Source organism: Epinephelus fuscoguttatus, linkage group LG18, assembly GCF_011397635.1.
Source record: "Epinephelus fuscoguttatus linkage group LG18, E.fuscoguttatus.final_Chr_v1".
Taxonomy (NCBI): Eukaryota; Metazoa; Chordata; class Actinopteri; order Perciformes; family Serranidae; genus Epinephelus; species Epinephelus fuscoguttatus.
Window position 1 is genome coordinate 7801198 of NC_064769.1, and position 19017 is coordinate 7820214.

General features: G+C 41.7%; 1 protein-coding gene across 2 annotated transcripts in view; it reads right to left on the reverse strand.

Annotated features, from left to right (window-relative positions):
* The window catches only part of lhfpl2a (LHFPL tetraspan subfamily member 2a), a 61338-nt gene that overhangs the window by 5075 nt on the left and 37246 nt on the right, over positions 1-19017 (reverse strand). The window contains exons 1-2 of one of the 2 annotated variants that reach the window (XM_049604698.1): positions 16559-16657; positions 9053-9877 (exon numbers count right to left, since the gene is read on the reverse strand). In XM_049604698.1, the coding sequence (XP_049460655.1) occupies positions 9053-9473 (421 nt within the window). In that variant the 5' untranslated portion in view covers positions 9474-9877; positions 16559-16657. Of the gene's footprint in view, positions 1-9052; positions 9878-16558; positions 16658-19017 lie in introns of those variants that run through there. The other variant, XM_049604696.1, reaches the window with a different exon arrangement.

Consider the following 19017-nt stretch of genomic DNA (forward strand, 5'->3'; position numbering starts at 1 on the left):
TTTCCGCCTCTCTTACTTACCATGCCAGTAAATCTTAATAAATTATTATTTGGTGCTCATGGTTTCCGTAAAATGAACTTAATGAATTAATTGTGGATCTAACCAAGTTAACAAAGTGTTGCATGACAAAAGTTTAAACATCTAGGCCAATATTTGTATGAGCAATCCAAGCAGCTCACTAACATAAGCTCAAGCGGGTAGCCTATGACCCGGTCAGCTCTCAGAGGTTTTTTACATCCAAAGAACCAGAAACAACCAGACATGGCATCTAACTGAGACCTGTGTTTATTTGTCAAAATGTGTAGCCACACCAGGCTAGTACAAAGGGCCTGGCATTTCGTTTCATTTATGTAGGGCTGGACAATATTTCAATATTACACTGATACAATGATATGAGACTAGATATCATCTTAGATTTTGGTCATCATACATCATGAGAGTTTTACTGGTTTTAAAGACTGCATTACAGTAAAGTGATGTCGTTTTCGGGAACCTATCAGACTACTCTCGCTGTTCTCTTATCTGCCTTTACCCATTCCCTTCACACCACTCATTATATCGCCATTACTGATGATTATTTATCAAATATCTCATTGTGTAAATATTTTGTAAAAGCACCAACAGTCAACCCTACCATATCATCACAATATCAATATTAACGTATTTGGTCCAAAATATTGTATTATTTGATTTTCTCCAAGCCACTCGGTCTTAGTTTTACGGTACACTCAAAATACAAGTGTAGGGAGGTGGAGAGGGAGACAAAACAAGAACAAAAATATTAAAAGATTTGCTGAATTATTCACATTATATTATCATATATGTATTATTAACATGATATCTATATTTGAATTTTTTTAGTATCATGGTTATCGTCAATACTGTTATATTTTGACACCTCTACTTCTACCTTACGACATTTTAGAGGCAAATTTTGTGCTTTTTACTCCACTACACTTATTCATTTAGTTAGTTATTTTTCGTTTGTTTATTTAGTTTGCAGATTCAGATAAATAATACATAATATAATCAACAAATAATATGATGCGGTAACATTACAGATTAAGATGAAACATTACTGATCCCTGGAGGTGGGGTGGGGGTGTCACAAGCTACGCAGCAGGTCATAAATAATTAAAATGAGCTCCACCTTTACCAGCTGTAACACTAAAGTGATGAACATATTAATGCATTAATAATCATAATGCAATAATAGAATATATATTTTCCTGAAATGGGCTACACTATGAGTTCTTTTGGCACATTAAGTATATTCTGATGTACACTTTTGTAGATTTACTCAAGTAAAAATTTAAATGCAGGACTTTTACTTGTAACAGAGTATTTGAACACTGTGGTATTACTTCTTTTTATTAAGTACAATATCTGAACACTTCGTCCACCACTGTGAAATACACTGCTCTTCTTAATAAATGCAGCTGGTTGTATATTGAATGAAAAGAGATAAAACCTTTACTCTTCAAGTAATTTAATGTCATGAGGTTTCTGCTCTACACTTCCTCCAGTGGATCAATCAGCTGGCCTGCTGGACGAGAGGCCTGCCTCCAATCAAAGCTCAGCAGGAAACATTTACAATAACTCAATTACAGACAATAAATGAACCAGATGGACTGAGACTTTCAGTCCTGATGTTCTAAGCTCTCCTTCGTCAAGCATGTCTCGCTGCTTTGCTTCATAAAAACGTACATGGAGGTGAAACTGTCTCGCTCTCCTAATCTCCCACTCCCTCTCTCTGCTTCCTTTCTTTCTGCTCCCATTCTCTCTCTCCCTCTTAAAGCACCCAATATCGTATTAAACAAGGAAATGAAAACTAGGTCATAAATTCTTTCCACATGTTGCTGCATTGCCCTGACGTCCAGACCGGCTCCAGTGATGGATTGAAGGTATGGTTTTAATTCACAACCCCACCCCTCCTAAGACCCCCCCCCCCCCAACCACCCACCCCCACCACCACCCCCCCCGCCCTCCACGCACACACATACACACACTCCCACTTCCCAGCTTCCCCCCCTACAAGCTGGACCTTCTAACCTAATATCCCTTTGCACTCCACCCTCGCAGCCTCACTATTCCCTCTGCACTGGCTCTTGTCTGTGTTAACTTCCAAACTGTCAATTCTCCACCATCAATCCATGCCTGATAGCTGCCTCCCTGCCACCAACACCACCCCCCTACTCCTCCTTTCTAACCTCTGCTCCCACAGCCTCCACTCTGTAATACAGCACAGCAGGTCGGCACTCAGCTCCAAGAAATCTGGCCACCCCTCTCCTTTCCAGGAAAACACCCAGTGCTGGGTCCACCTCTGTGATCCACCAAGGAAAAAACAAAGACAAGAGGCAGCGAGAGGGCAATTTTCACTATTACTGGTTACAGTCTGGTCTATGATACAGTAAACAGCCCAAGGTGATGTCTTTAAATGTCTGTTTTGTCCAACTAACAGTCCCAGGTCTTCGTGCGTGGCCTAAATACTTAAAAATATGCTGAAAACTGCACTAACTCATCATCCTTTTCATTTGATAAATTCGAGCAGTCTAATTTAACAGCCCTGCAATAAATCCTCCCTTTATGAAGGTTACAAAGTTCAGTTTTAGAGAGGTTGATTAGACTTTATGATCACTGCAGAGGCTGTTAATATGCGGTGCTGCTGAATTATACTAGCAGGTGTTTCTAATATTTTGTCCAACCTACAAAACATAGGAACCACTGCATTACTTTTGGTGTATTCAATGAATTAGCAACTGAGAACATGTCATGTTGAAATGAGTAATTGTGAGCCTATTATTATGGCTAGCTTGTAGCTTAGAGCACCACTTAAACATGGCTGCAGACTCTTAAGTCCTGTTGCATATTATTTGTTCTTAAAGCTGCATTAATTGACTTCTTGCGCCAGGTGGAGGTTACTGCAACAAGCTGTAACACCCTCAGTATCACCCCACGAAGGTGATACGTAAAATATGTTAGTAATGTCAACTATTTACACATTCAACAGATACAAAGCAATATGTTTGTGTCCATATGATGAGTGTGTCACAAGCTGGGAGACATATAAGTAATGGCTGGCATTTATGGGCCTTGGTGGAGGTCTAACCAGGTGCCATCAAGTTAAAGTAACGTTAGAAAGGGAGGTATCTAATGAATACTCTTGATACTTTAAGTACATTTTGCTGATATTTCTGTACTTTTAAGTTAAGTAATTCTGTAGTAACGTAACATTTCAAATTTCAGACTATGGAATTGCTTCTTTTACTTAAAAGTTCTGTATGCAACTTTCAGAGTATTAATACAAAAGCATATCACTATGTAAAGATATAGCGGAGTGATGACGTTCTAAGCAGAGAATGAAGTTACGCTTCCTCTGTGTGTGTTGTAATCCGAGCTTCTCTGTGGTTTGTTGTGGTAAGCTGGTGTGGCCATGCATACGTTATTAGTGCTTGTGTGTATTCCACTGGTGTCGCCGGCTCTGTGAACTGTGCTCATACACCGGTTAGCGCTGATATCAGGACAGTGCCCCTCGGTTAACAGTATTAGCTCTGTTAGCAATGTTGTTGTTGTTTATGGAGTTAGCACTGTTAGCTGCTACCCTCTACGTCAGCTCCCTCCATGTTGAGAACTGTGTGCAGACAACTAATACACTATGAATTCCAAACAGACCCTCTGAGTAAAGGCTTTGTGTACTTCTTCCACCATTGTACTCTATTAAACTGATAAAAGCTGAACTCTGAACACAAATAACTGATAATATTTTTCAGTTAAAGTTTGGATCCTAGATTTCATTATCACATTGTTGAGACCTCAAATTGAGATTATTATACTGTAAGCTTAAGGTAGCGAAAATAATTTTTTTGACAAGTTACTTTGAGTTGTGTTCGTGTTCACCTGATGTATATAAGTCCAATATTCACTCTCTTTTAGTTCTATTGTTGGTCTCCACCAACTCCTGAGGGAAATATCTGTCTCTTTAGCAGCTAAATGCTCCACTATGTTCACGAGGTAGACTCTAACTGTGTCTGTCTGCTGTTTGGTGCTGGGCAGCTAGTATATAGTGAATTTTAAGAGCTTTTTCAATCAAAAAACAAGCAAAACAGTTGTGGGCCATAAAACCAAAACAACTGAAAGCTAGAGAAAGGTAGAGATAAGAGTTGGGAGATAATTCTCTGTGGGTCCAGTACCACCTATCACAGAGCACTTAATCATTTTAATCCAATGTTAATGTAAAAAATAATAATTGCTGCAGCTTTAATGCTGCACACAGCTGGACTCCTAAACAATACGACATTCAAAAAGAGCCCACCACGTTTAAAGTTTAAAGTTCCACCGATTGTCACACACCTGAGTGTGTGAAATTTGTTCTCCGCAATTGACCCATCCCCTGAGGGAGTGGTGAGCAGCAGCAGTGCCGCGCTCGGGAATCATGTACAGTATCTATGGTAACAGTATGCCAACACTGACACCATATAAAATAAAACTGTATCTACCTGCATACCTACATGATAATAGCCTTAGCTGTTTATAGTAGTCTCCTGCTTCCCAGTTAAATAATATGTATTTATTGGCTGTAAAATGCTACCCATTTTAAAAATGACAGATTTATGAAGGTAAATGCTGCAGTGTAGAAACAACAAAGGTGTTTCTAATATTGCACGTTTGCTCTACATTGGGTTGGTGTCATTATAAAACAGCAACACCTCCAATGTAAACACAGATTTCCAGTAAAAGCTATGAAGTGCATGGGAATCCCATTTCTTATAAGTAAGAGTCACAGCTCTGCTTTGCATCACACATGCTATCTTATGTCAGAATCATCACCATGCAACAATGCTGCTTAAAGTTCCTGTAACACATTTGTTTTGTTTCCTTCAGTACCAACCTGGGGCTGAGTCATGGTCAACGGTTAAACCTGTGACGAGGTGTGTGACTCACGGCTGGAGGGAAAGTTTATGGTTGGTAATAAAAAGAATTCGACACTGAACGCAACAAGAATTGGAGACAGTTTTACAGGCTGAGTTGGTTTGCCATCTTGTCTCTAATCCTTTTTGGCTGAAGTTTGACATGAGTGACGCTGAGTTAGGAATGCAATTCAATGAACGTACAGAGAATTCACTTAGAGGTAGTCTACAGGAAGTCTTTAGGGGACTCTACAAATGTGCGCCTACAGGATACAAAGTGTTCCCGACTGACCCTCAACAGAGGACCGTCTGTTTTAGCCATTTGACTACGTAAGGCAAAGGGAATGGATTTACCTTCAGCTGAAATCTTAAAACCACCTGAAAAGCGAGTCAGTTTAATGGCATCTGAGACACTGTGGCCGGCACAAAGTGTGTCATAGGGGACAAAAGAGTAACAAAGTACAAGTGACATCAGTGTATGTGAAGATTAGGTTAATGGGCTTTGGAGACTCCAGTGCAATGACGTGACCATCTCTGGCAACAGCATCACAATCTTCCCATCTGAGGTCAATCACTTCCCCAAACATCTGCAGTCTGGCTTCAGTTTTCTCATTACTGGAGGGTCGGCACGAATAGTGGAAATAGTGATTAGTAGAGAAAGTTGGCGTGGTGTAGTGCTGGTAGTGGATATCAGTGAGTGATAGCATTCACAGACACATAAAGATTCTCGTTCACACTGACTTGGGAAAAGGTGACTGCTGTTAGATGTCAGGTTCTGAGTCTTATCTCTTCCTGCGGCTGAAATGACTAAAAGGCTATCAGCCTTTAGCTCCACAGGCACGAAGGAAGCCCCCCCTCCCACCTTCCTCAGTATCTGTTTGAAGCTCCTCTCGCCCCCTTTCCTCTTCCGCATCCTCATCCTCTCCACAATGAGGAGACTCAGCGGTGCATTTCCCCACTTTCATTATCTTAGCCAGACTCCCAGTGCTTTATATAGACAGTAAATAAAGGGCTTTATTAGTTATGTAACACTACTTTTGGTGGTTGTGTTGGTGTGGCTATGGGCAGACTCCATTTCTACACTTGGAACTGACTCTGAGCTAAAGCTTTCTCCCAACACTTAATGTCCAATCATAGCTTAGCAAGTACATTTTCTCAAGTACTGTACTTAAGTACAGATCTGAGGTACTTGTGCTTTACTTGAGTCTTTCATGAGACTTGTCTTTTCATGACACTTAATACTTCTACTCCATGCCACTCACGGTATCAAGTTGCGAATGAGAATGGGCTGTGAGATCTGACTGAGATCTGATCACTCTGTCCAGTTCAAACAATCAAGTGCAATCCAAACAGGCCTGTCCCCGCCCATCAACAATTATTATTTTAAGAATAATTTGTTTTTTTGTTGTTGTTGTTGTTTTTTTTACTCTATAGTATAGTATATATTTCTAGTCTGTAGTTTTCTTTGTTGTCTATCAGAGACAGTCAGAACGATGTAGAAGGTGAAGACAAACTCGATGAGGATGAAACAGGGCTACCTGATTGTACAGACAGTTACCGACAGAAAGGATATATTACAGATGAGGGAGAAACTTCAGCAGTGTTAGCATCAGATGAGAGGGAGACAAGCCGCTGCTACCTCGCTGGGTTGGGAGAGTCATGCACAATTATGTATTTCCGTCCACATAGTTGTTGTTTGTGGATTGCATTACACATGTGTTCAATGTGATTACAGCCCATCCCTGAGCACCTCCGGAGGTGGTTTGACCAATCAGATTACAATCCATCCTCAATGCATTTTGGTTGCATTTACACCTGCAATATGATCCCCTAAACTGCACTTTATTGCAAGGTGTTAAGTAGTCAAAAGTTACTACAAATTGCATGAGCGAGAACAGGAAGCTTGACAGGCGTAGCAACAAGGCTGAGGGGCTACGTACAGGGTCATACTGGTCAAACTAACTTAATATTCCACCAAAAGTCAGTTGAATTTCAATTACTAACAGCTTCAAAGGTGGCTCTGAAGCTGAGGATCACATCAAACAGTTACTCTGCTTGTTTTCACACAGTTACAATAGATCCTAGTAGAAACCTAGAGTCAATGCAACAAAAAACCTCTGAAACCACTCCTGCAGCATGAATCACTTCTCAGCTGTACGTCCACTATGTCCAGAGCACTCATAGTTTCTCCATGACTAGCTAAATACAATACTTTTGTGTCACACTCCTCAAAGCTCAAAAGCTAAACCAAATGTAGCCTACTTAGTCATCCTTTGGCAAAACAGTGTCTGAAAATAATATAAAACTCTAATATTGACTTTAAGGAGTCCTGCTCTTTGATTTGCAACATTGCACATAATTGCCTAACATACCAAAGATACAGTATTAAAGGGGCAGTTACAAATTTATAAAATCCAATTGTACATATTGTCATATCGCTTAACCCTGCAGCTAACTCCTGCAGCTGTAGTCAGATATGTGAAGAAACTGTGCAGAATAAAGACTAAAACTTCTTTTGTGCCCTGAATAAACAGTCTCATTAAGCTGTCTCAGGCTTTTAGAGTAAAGAGAGCCTTCCAGTAGCCATTCATGATTCACTACGGATTTAAGCTCTCTTTCAGGTCAGCAGGCCTGCACAGAGCTGGGGTTACAGCTTGGCATGTCCTTCACCAGACGCCCACCTTTTTCTGTTTGGGCCTGCACCAAATAAACAACTGTGGGGGAGGACAGTCATAATTACCACAGAGCTGAGGGCTACAGTCTGTGAAAAAAAGAGGAGGTTCAGCGAGCATGATCTCATGGCCTCCTCCCTTCCATAATTCACCACAGTGAGTCAAAGTGGCCAGAGATTTGGCCTCAGACAACACAACCATGGATACACACCCTTCACACACAAATGGAGATACGCATGCGCTGTCAACTCACCTTTTTAAAGGTGAATCAAGTGTAAGAAAAGCTCCAGCTGAATGGGTAGAAAGTAAATATTTGGGTGGCAGTTGCTCTGAGTGACAGCTCTGAGGGTAGAAACAAGCCACCATGTGTTTTAAACTTCTGACCACTTGGGGTAAAAGTTCACAGAAGGCTCCATGAGAATCAAACATAATTCTAGCAGTGGGAGTTGTGGCGCTCGTAATGAATGTGTTCGGCTGAAACTTTTCATTTACCTTGATGAACGGTGGACGCCACAGGAATGAAGAGGAACAATTAAAGGTTAGAGGAACTGAGTTAGGTTTAAGATCTCTCTGTTCTCTTTAGATCAGAGTGCAAAACACAAGCACATTTTTCTTGTCTGGGTCTACATGGACAATTATGAAGAGCAGTTATGTTGATAGGTTTTCAGTGTAATGAGTCCCACAAGTGCTCATTTCAGTGGGCCCCCGATAAAATTTGTAGAAACAAACACACACACAAACACACACACACACACACACACACACACACACACACACACAGAGTGCTAGCATTTACCAGGAAGTCATTTCCCCATATACTGTAAAGCTTCAAATCTCTGGAGGATTCTGAGTCACCACTATAATGAGTTAAGTGTTCAAAAAATCAGTTGCTTCCCATTCTAGTCTCTCACACATTTTACCAAATCAGATTAAATTTTTCCACTTTCCTTTCACACATTGAGACTATTAACAAAACAGGATCTCGTCTTGCACAAGATATATGTGCAGACATAAAGAAAATGGTGGCTGCCGTTGAAATTATTCTTGTCTGCTGGACATTAAACCGTCATGTTATCAGTGCCATGACTGAAGAGTATCTATTAGTGACCACATGAGGTAATTTACCAATTTTACCAAGTTTTTCACTTTGATTTTTGAAACAAAATGGCCACGATCAGTAGAGTGTCACTGCAGACGCAGCGGAGCCAGTCCCTCCCGTGATAACTGACACTATGAACACGGGATCCAGTCTGAGCAAGACAGATGTGCAGACAGTAAGAAAATAGTGACCACTGTTTTGTTTTTTTTGGTTGTTTTGTTTTGGGGGTTTCTGACAGCAGGGTTTTTATTGTTCATTTCTATTATTTCACAGTTGTTCAGGGAGCATTCAAATGTTGTGGTGGGAAGTAATTATTCTTTTGATCAACAATATACACCAAAAACTAAAATATAAGTGTTGTGTGCACATCTCACCTGCAATCCCTTGCAGCAGTCCACACACGTTGAAGATGCTCTTCTTCATGATGCTTTGGAAGCACATGGTGAAGACCGAGATGAACGCCACAGCACACAGCAGCAGGATCCCTGCCGCCAGGAAGATAGAAGTAGCCTGCCAGAACCCGCTGGCAATCTCCCCAAAGTGTATTGCGTACGGTCCGCACAGTATTCCACGCTTCAGGTGGGGCAGTTTTATACAGCGGCCGTAGATTCCTAAAGTGGGTCTGTAGGCTTCTCCGGCTGTGGTGGCCCCATGGGGGCCGAAGACGGCATCAGGGGTTCGAGGGTATCCTACCAGCCAATCAGTGCTCATGAAGGCGATGAGCTCTCCAAAGGCGGCCACAATACTCAGCAAAGTCCACAGCATGGAGCGGCAGGTGACAATGACATGGCACATGCTGACGGTGGCTGGGGGCTCCCTCTGTTCAGGTTCTTAGCACTGCTGAGAGGTGGAAAGGTGGAGCGTGAGGCCCTCAAAAGACGGAGATCTGAGGTCGTGATCCTTCTCCAGTGGAGATGTGAGAGTGAGTGAACACTTCACAGGAATGAGTAGGTGACGCTACTGTACACAGAAGGTTCACGTCAATGATTCACAGTTTGCTGCTTCCCTCTCTTTTTCTCTGCTTCTTTCACTTCTTATCTCCTGGTGTTGTTTCAGCACAGCTGTTCTTCCTCCTCCTTGAATTCACCCTCCTTCTGTCCGCTTGGTCTTCAGACTCTTATTCTGTCTGGTTTTTGGTGTCTACATTGTATTGAAGTTGTGCTCCCTAAGCCAGCCCGCTGGCGTCACATCAGACACACCTAGGAGATAAAACAGAGAGACAGAAGGGGGTGAGTGCTTTAATTGCATGTATAAAATGTAATTGCATGTATAAAAGAAGCTTGAAGATGATCAGTCATTTTTGTTTTGTTTGAGGAAGTGCAGCTCTCCTGTTTCTCCTCTGTCATATTTGGAAAAGCAGACATGTGGAGGAGGAGCAGACAGAGGAGGAAGGGAAGCTTCTGGTGTCGATCTTCAGGAGGGGGTTTAGTGAGTTGTGTGGGGATGTGTTCATTTGAAATGGGCCTCTTCTGTTTTCAGTGTGTTTATGTTTAAGGATTGTGATCAGGACACTCATGTTCTCTACTCCCAGTGTATCTTCATGACTGAGGTTGTGAAGATGAAAACTAGAGAAAACATTAAGCATGTCTTGGTTTGTGTGTGTGGAAGTGGAGACGGAGGTGGGAACAGCGGGATGAGAAGCGGATGCAGTCAGAGAGAAAAACAAGCCAGAGGCCTCTCATTAAGCAGCCCACACAGCTGACCCAGGGTCAGCCAACGGTTGATAACACAACAGCTTGTCCAGCTGTCACATGACCGCTGATAACCTCAGAGACATCCACCCCTGCTGCACTGCTGAGTCAGTGACACTACAGTACAATGAGGAAGCTGCGAATGTTCATAAAATGTCATTATGTCAGTTCATAAAAAGGCAACGTCTTTCACCAAGGCCTACACAACCGACACAGAATACACCCAAATTTGTCACAGGGTCACAAAAATATCTTGCTTAGTGCTGACTGCTGTTCTGCAGCAGTGATTAAAGCTATAACCAGTTCATGATTTTTTTTTTTACACTTGCTGAATGTCAAGAAAGTCTTCACACTGCAAATCCTGTAGGGCACAGACAGCGAGTTTCAGGCAACAGGAACAGAGGTTTGCATGAGTAGTGACAGCCTTCAGGGCATAAAACAAAAAAAGAGCCAATAAAGAGAAGCTCAAATTTTATCAGTAAAAAAAAGTTACAAAACAGATGTCGCTAAATGCTAGATACAAAGTTGCGATGGGAAGTGCTAACTGAAAACAACGAGTCTGCTGCCATGCTAGCAGCTGTGAGGCTGTACTTCGGCATAGTGGTGCTTTGAGCTAAATGCTACCATGCTCACAATGACAATGCTAACATGCTGATATTTGGCAGGTATAATGTTTAACATGTGTACCGTCTAAATGAAATATATTACCATGCTAACACTTGCCTACTAGTGTTAAGTAGGCAACTTCTGAAGCTGATGGGGAGAAATGGTTCAATATTTTGAAATAGCTTATTCCATTTCTTGCCAGTTAGGCCACATGCAAAAGAGCTGAAAGAAATGATAGCAATTAGCTTAGCTTTACATAAATAAAGACTAGAATTACTGCCTCACGATTGTACGCATCTGCGAAACAGTGAAGTTGCAGTTACAGTTTACATGAATGTCTGTCCAGACTCATACGGAGCAATGACAGCTGACAATCCCTACGGTTACATGATGGCTTCTCATTCGGAATGAAATGAATCTGAATGAAATCATTTGGAATTAAAGTCTTTCCAGGTAGTTTAAATGGGAAATATTAATTCCGAATGAGGGTTTACATGGGAGATCAGTTCAATCGCCTTTATTCAAGTCTGCGCAAGGTTTGGGGCAGGGAAGGTTTCTGATTGGATAGGGGGCAGGGCAGATGTTACGTGTTTACGTTTACTGGAAGAAAACACTGTAGTCCTCGCTCCGGATAACAAGATGCTTGACGACGCCGTTATTAGTGCCTTTTTCTGGCGTGTTTTGCTTATATTCTTGAAGCAGCAGTACGACAACAACCTTGTTCTGCTAATGCTTCATCTGTTGAGCAGGAGAATGGAGGCAGAAGACCGTGCTGTGGCGAATGGAAACCGGCGAGTGCAACGAGTCCGACTGCTCTAGCTCAGCCCGTTGCTATGCAGCCCGTTGCTATGCAGCCCGTTGCTATGCGCGCTATATACGTCATCGCACCAGAAGGGCAAGGAAACGAGCATGCGCAGAAAGACCGGAATGAACTTAAAGAGGAATGAGTGTATACATGCACACAAAATTCTTTCATTCGGAATGACAAGCGGAATAAACCACCCCCTTTAATCGGATTTATTTTTCAATCGGAATGACCACTTTTAATCGGAATGGCCGTTCATTCTGATTAAAAGTGGAATTAAACTGTCCATGTAAACGTACTGAATGTCTCACATGTGGATGTTGCTACAAAGAAGCTGCAAATTGTAAAACATGGATGTTTTAAACACATCTTTGAGCCGGCAGCACAGAAGATCTATACTATTAGCACAGTTTCAAAGTGGGCACCCAAGATTAATGTCACCAACAGAGAAACCGGTGAAATACCACATTTACAAGAATGAGACGGATTCAAGGTCACAGTGACCTTGACCTCTGACCACCAAAATGTAATCAGTTCATCCTTGAGTCAAAGAGTATGTTTGTGCCAAATCTGAAGAAATTCACTCTAGGTGTTGTTGAGATATTGTGTTCACAAGAATGGGATAGACAGACGGATGGATGGATGAAGAGATGGACAGACGGATGAACGGACAGACGACCCAAAAAAAAATAATGCCTCCAACCACAGCTGTCACCAGCTCTGAGGTATAAAGATGTCCCTGCCAACACTTTAAAGACACACTGAAATAATGGGTTGCTTTATGAAAAGTTGGGTGCTATCACTGTTTTGTATTTTTTAACTTTGGATACAGCCTTTTCTCTCTGCTTCCTGTCCTTAGGCTAAGCTAAGCTAACTCTCAGTGAATAGGTGTATTTCATGTCACACTACTCCTTGTATGGTGGATTACTTCTCTAAGCAGAAAGTCCTTGAATCACCCCTTAATAAGAGAGCCTGTTCCATTGTATAACCATTTGCTATAAAAGGTCTAGTCCTTGTGTCTCTGACGGAATTACAACCGGCCTATTTCACTAATACAAAAATTACATCCAAATTATGGGCCTCATTTTCACACCTTGTTTTCTGTTTTTCTCAAGTTCCTGCCTTCTTTTGATGACAAAACCACAGACTCCAGTAAATGGACAACACAATAAGAAAATAAAGACCCTTTTCATCATACCTATCTTGAGCCCTTAGGGTTCTTGAAAGATCTCGAGAGATTCAAACAGTCAATGACTACTTCTTTTCAAGTTATGAAAAGTTGTAGATTGTATCTATGAAAGACATTTAAGCACTACATAGATTAAAACACAGAAGTTGGACTGCATTACAGGCCTTTGTGTTCATGTTATAAATACAGCTCTGGGCCAAAACTGACAGTTGTTTCTTCCCTTTGAGTTTTTTCCTGCACTGCCTCTCGGGAGTCTCTTAGTCATTCTTCAACCAGTGTTTGGCAGAGCAGCAGAGGGATCCGGGGGCCGCTGTTGACACGTGTGCTGCCCGCTCTGTGAGGTTTCCATCTCTCAGCGCCCCTATGGTATGCCCTTGCAGCGAGGGTCGCGGGAGTCACGGCTGTCCCTTGTGGTCACATCCTAGCGAGTGTGTGAGCGAGTAAGAGCATTACACAAACTTTGATCTTTGTCATCCTGTAGAGATATCAACAACAGTTCTCTTTTTCCCCCTTCTTCTTTTCCAGCAGAGAAAATGACCCAGATCTGTGGTCTCTGTTACAGTACAGGGTGGTGTGTGTGTGAGCTAATGTCGAGAATGTTTGGACTGTGTAAAACAGATGAGATCATAAGAACAGGCACAGACAGCCTCTGTGGATTTGGACCAAAATTAATTTTATGAATCACAAGCCGTTCTCGTTGCCTCACCATGAACAGATGCAGGAACAGATGCAGACTCACATTCACTAGCTGGACATTTTTGAAACCCTTCCCACCCCCTCATAAAAAAAAAACCATTGACGTCCCAGAGGTACTTTGACGAGACTCATGTTTGACGTAAGGATTTAAGGCAAACAGGCAAGTCCGAAGTTTTGGGGTCAAACATTTGCTGGCCAGTTGCACAGACTAATTCCTCACTGACAGGAATATTGTTGGAAAACACTTTGGAGCTGAAACAATTCGAACCAGCTGGGGAGATATGGAGCTTTGAAGACCTGGACACTTAACCTATGACCTTTTTTAGCTCCAGTGTGTTTGCATCACGTGCCTGGTGGTTACACAGTACCTACTAGTGGGTCTCAATTTATCCAAAGCTGCCCTTAAATGTGGGTTAGTAGATCGAAAACAAGTCTGGGCAAGTCTGGTTCTATTAATGTACCTGGTATTTGTCACAACATACGGCCAGACGTCTGCTCACTGTTCCCAGACAGACGGATTTAAGCAGTTATCATGAACAGAAGTTTCCCAAGACAGAGTGAAGCATGGTAGTCTGTATATGTGAGACTTGAGGTGGATTTATGATGTCCTTTATGCTCCCGGAGTAACCAGGGGGGAGACCCAGGATTATTTCAGGCTCGGTTTACATACACAGAGGAGTTTACAAGCCTCAGACTGCACCCACCACCCCGTTGACCCCCAACACTAATCCCCATGCAAGCACACACTTACAAGACTCCCTGCCATCTGACATATGCTCCCCCAAAGTCTGAGCTATAAGGGAACTTCTCTGCAGTTGGACCTCTGTTTCCTTGCAGCTTTTACTTCCTGAAAGAATTAATATAATATTCAGGATTCACTTGTGATCAGTGTGTTAAAGATGCCTTACTGGCCACAGAGGAAGACCATTAACATTCAAACTAAAATAAACAAGAGTCTACAGCCATGCTAGCAGCTCTGTGAAGCTGAACTTAAACCAAGTGGTGCTTTGAGCTAAACGCTAATATCAGCATGCTAAAATGCTCACAATGTTCACCGTCTTAGTTTGGCTTGTTAGCATGCTAACATTTGATAACTAGCATTAAACACAAAGTAGGCTACAGAAGAGGCTGATGGGAATGCCATTTGTTTAGCAGGTTTTTCGTTATGAACAAAATATTCAAAATTTGGAAGTTTGGTCAGATGAAAAGTTGGACAGCCGGATAACCACAGTTATTACAATTTATCCTGTGGGTAACATGAATGTATGTTCCAAATTTCATGATAATCCATCCTATAGTTGTGGAAACCTCATGGTGGCACTGCAGAAAAAGTAAGAAAAACTTATTAGGCTTTAACCTCTGGGAACCATGAATCTGCATGAATCATATATGCACCAAATTTCCTGATAATCCACAGAAAATAACTGTCAAGACATGTCACTAAAAGTAAAAAATTTCAAACTTGTGGTGGCACTTAAGGAAAAGTCAGGATCACTAAAGTCTGTAGGATTCAATCTTTGGGGGACATGAATGTCTACACCAGATTTCATGACAATCCAATCAATATTTATCTCATGGTGGTGCTGGAGGAAAAGTCAGGGAATGACTGCCGTTATCTGACTTCAACCTCTGGGAACCATAAATATCTGCACCAAGTTTCATGGCAATCCATCAAACAATTGTCAAGTCACTAAATGCCAAAAATGTCAACCTTACAGTGGACAAACAAGGTAAGTCAGGAGATCACCAGTGTCTGTAGACTTCAACCTTTGGGGAGCATGAATGATTTCAAGGTAATCCATCACATAATTGTCAAGACATGTCACTAAAAGTCAAAAATGACAAAGATGACTGTCATGGCAAAACATGAAATCCCCAGGGATCACCAAAGTCTGTAGGCTTTCACCCCTGGGGAACATGAACCTCTGGACTAAAGTGGTGAACCAACCCACCAATAAACAAATACTGCCATCTCTACAGTCATGCTGCTACTACAACTCCTGTTCATAGTTGTCCCCACAGCCTTTCTCTTATCACAGCAACAAAACAGCAGGAAACACCTTTCCACACTGCCACTGACCGGAAACAATCTACATATCTATAGACATGCCATGACTAGAGTGACGCATCACCATGGAGAGTGTTTGTTTAGAGCTGGAAGAGGGGTTTAGGGAGAGTTTATGTAGGTCTAAATGCTGAGAGCACTGGAGATAAGCTTCTACAACATGTACGATGGAGCATCTACAAGCTTCTATTTTGGATTCCCTTACATGTCCAGCCCACAACTCTCTCGCCTTAGGTGACCCAAGAAAGCAAAGCAATTTTAAAACAAAGGGAGTGCTTATAATCTGTGAGGATCTGTTTGAATGAGAAGCCCCTGCAGCTACTGAAAGGGAATGCGGGACATGATTGGTCACAGAGGACCTCAAATACTAGTCCTGTCACACATTCTTGTCTCATAACAGCTCTGTTTAAAGATAAACCACATGGTAGAATGTCAAATATAGCGAAAGCACTAGTAGTTTGTCTTACTTTGGGCATTGATCTGATTTTGTGTCATTTCAAAGCTCTTGCGCAGGCGTTAAAGGACAGAATAAGTCTGTTATTTAAGGAAAATTGCAGGGTCTAATAGTTATAATAGAAGTCAATAACAAAAGGAGTGCATAGTCAGGTTTTCCACAGCAAAGGAGCCAGTCTTTCCAAACACTTCTGCACATCTGCTCAGCATCCCGGAGCTTGTGATTCAGATCTAAAACATAATATTTACACCCTATTACATCAGCCAGGATCCCAGGACAGAAGTATGAATGAGTGACTCAAGTGTTCACCCTTCAGTAGGTTAAATGGGGAAATGAATGCAGGATAATTAAGAAAATTAAAACAATAGTCGAACCTGTCTCCATTGGTCTCCATAGTCCAGCTCTCCTGGAGATGTGGCTCCTGTGCCTTGACTCTCCTCCTCTGCTCATACACTTTTAATGCCTCTCTCTCCCTCTCAAGACTCTGACTCCCGGACCCTCCCCACGTCCCTCCTCCCTGGACCGCCACGTCTCCTCTGATTGGCTTGGCCTGATACTGGAGCCACACTTCTTGAGAGAGTCCACATGGTGGCCATATTTCAGTGCTGAATCTGGGTTAAAATAACAAGAGCTGGAGCTGCAGAGGGTCTCTTCTCTTTCTCTCTCTCTCTGTCTCAGTTTCTCTCACCTCCTCGCTCTGTTGTTGTTGCTCTCTGCACACTTTCAATCAGCCAAGACCAACATCTTATTAGCTGCCTAAATGAGAATTTCATTTTCACTTTCTTCACAATAAACAAGTAAACCTTATGTACATACCATTAAGTATAGATCTGTAAATTCTAGGGCCGTAACGGTACATGTATTTGTGTTGAACCGTTCGTTACGCGACTTTCGGCACGACCCTGTACCGAATTATTGGGCGCAGGACATTATTTTATTTTATTTTGTTTTATTTTAATTCCGTTTTTGCGAGCCGAACCATTTAAAATATCTAGTTCCCCGACGGACATAATTGAGTGACGGACCGAGTCCAACCGTAAATCTCCGCCTTCACTTTGTGCAGCACATTCTCGCATTTTGACAACATGGCAAGTGAGCCTGACGAACCTGAAGACCCACCCGCAAACCTTAAGTCCTCCGTTTGGAAACACTTTGGTTTCAGGGTAAAATACGAAGATGGAAATAAACAAGTTGACAAGACAAAAGCAGTGTGTCGACACTGCAGAACAGTGGTCGGGTATGTACTTGGAAACACGTCTAACATGCTAACGCATCTAAAGCGACACCACCCGAGTTTGAACGTTAACCGGCACGACTAGAAAAAGCAATCTGGTGCAAACTACGATATCGTCGTTGTTTAAAAAGAAAGCGTTTCCCTGACCATCGCGCTAAAGAAATAACCAACGCCATTGGAGTTGAGTAAAATTGTTTAAGCTGCACTTCAGATATAAGCATGTTTTGTTTACTGCACTTTAACAAAGTGGGAAAGCTAAGTAAGTTCCTAGTAAAACTGAATCTGAGCAGGCTTTAAAGCTGACCAGCTGCACTATACTTTTTATTTTAATTGAGTAAAACTGTTTAAGCAGAAATTTATATTTATATTTTTCATTCAAACAATGTGTTGAAAAAACAGCAGGATTTTATTTTTCACTTTTATAGTTCTATTTTCATTCAAACAATGTGAATAGCAGGATTTTATATATATTTGTTTCATTTAAAAAATGTGTAAAAAGAGTTAACTGCTGTGGTGGTATGTTTTAATAAGGTTACCAATAAGTAAAAGATATTTAATAGTTGTCTATTTTTTTCATTACTGTACCAAAAAAAAACCGAACCGTGACTTGTGTACCGAGATACGTACCGAACAGTGATTTTTGTGTACCGTTACACCCCTAGTAAATAACTATACTTATGTTAAAATACTGTTGGTATATTCAAACTAAATTGGCCCATGTTTCAGTTTATAAGTGTACATTAAGTGCACTTCCTCCTAACACAACTACTGTTATGTGTAATTTTGGACCTTCCGCATCCATGTGCCCATGTAGCAAACATACTACAGACTTCTGCTGACTTTTGGTTTACCTCTCCACTAATTTGAATGGGGATAAAATGACATTATCATGCAGCCCTTTAAGACTTTAAAAATGTTATCAGATTGAATGGATCAAACCTGACAGTAAAAGAAGTGATTTCTCAGGGGTTATGATACTAAAAGAAATTATCCACTGATTTACAGACGACTAAGTCTTTTTGGGCCCAGTGGCAACATGTGACGGACCCGGAAGTTGTAATTCCATGGTTTGGCCACTACATCTAATTGGCTTCAAAGCCGCGCACTGTTCCCAGGGTCTTGGAGAAAGTGTGTCACACGGAATTCCACAATGAAATACAGTTAAATAAATCAATGTATGGGAAACACTGTGTTACTGTATAAAGTGCTTGCATATGCTCATGGTCATCAGATGGGAGGGACTAAAGACAGAGAAGGGGGAGCTGCAGGAGGAGGATGTATTTTCAAATTCTGCCATCTTTTCCACATTTCTGCCTACGCAATGCAATCTCATCCCAACTTCCCAACATAATATACAGTCAGTGGATTTACCATCAACATCTTTTGCTGCCCACCCTTACAGGGTCTTCCCAACTCTTCATATCATATAGTTGCTGTTGGCATTACAAACTCACGCTGCCCAGCAATGTATCATACTGCCACAAAATGTGCTTTTTTGTGTTGGTGTCTGATGCCGAAATTACTGACAAAGCGGCAGAATTTGAGGAGTTGGGAATGAAAACAGACTGGCCTACCCACATATGAGTACTTTTTCAACCA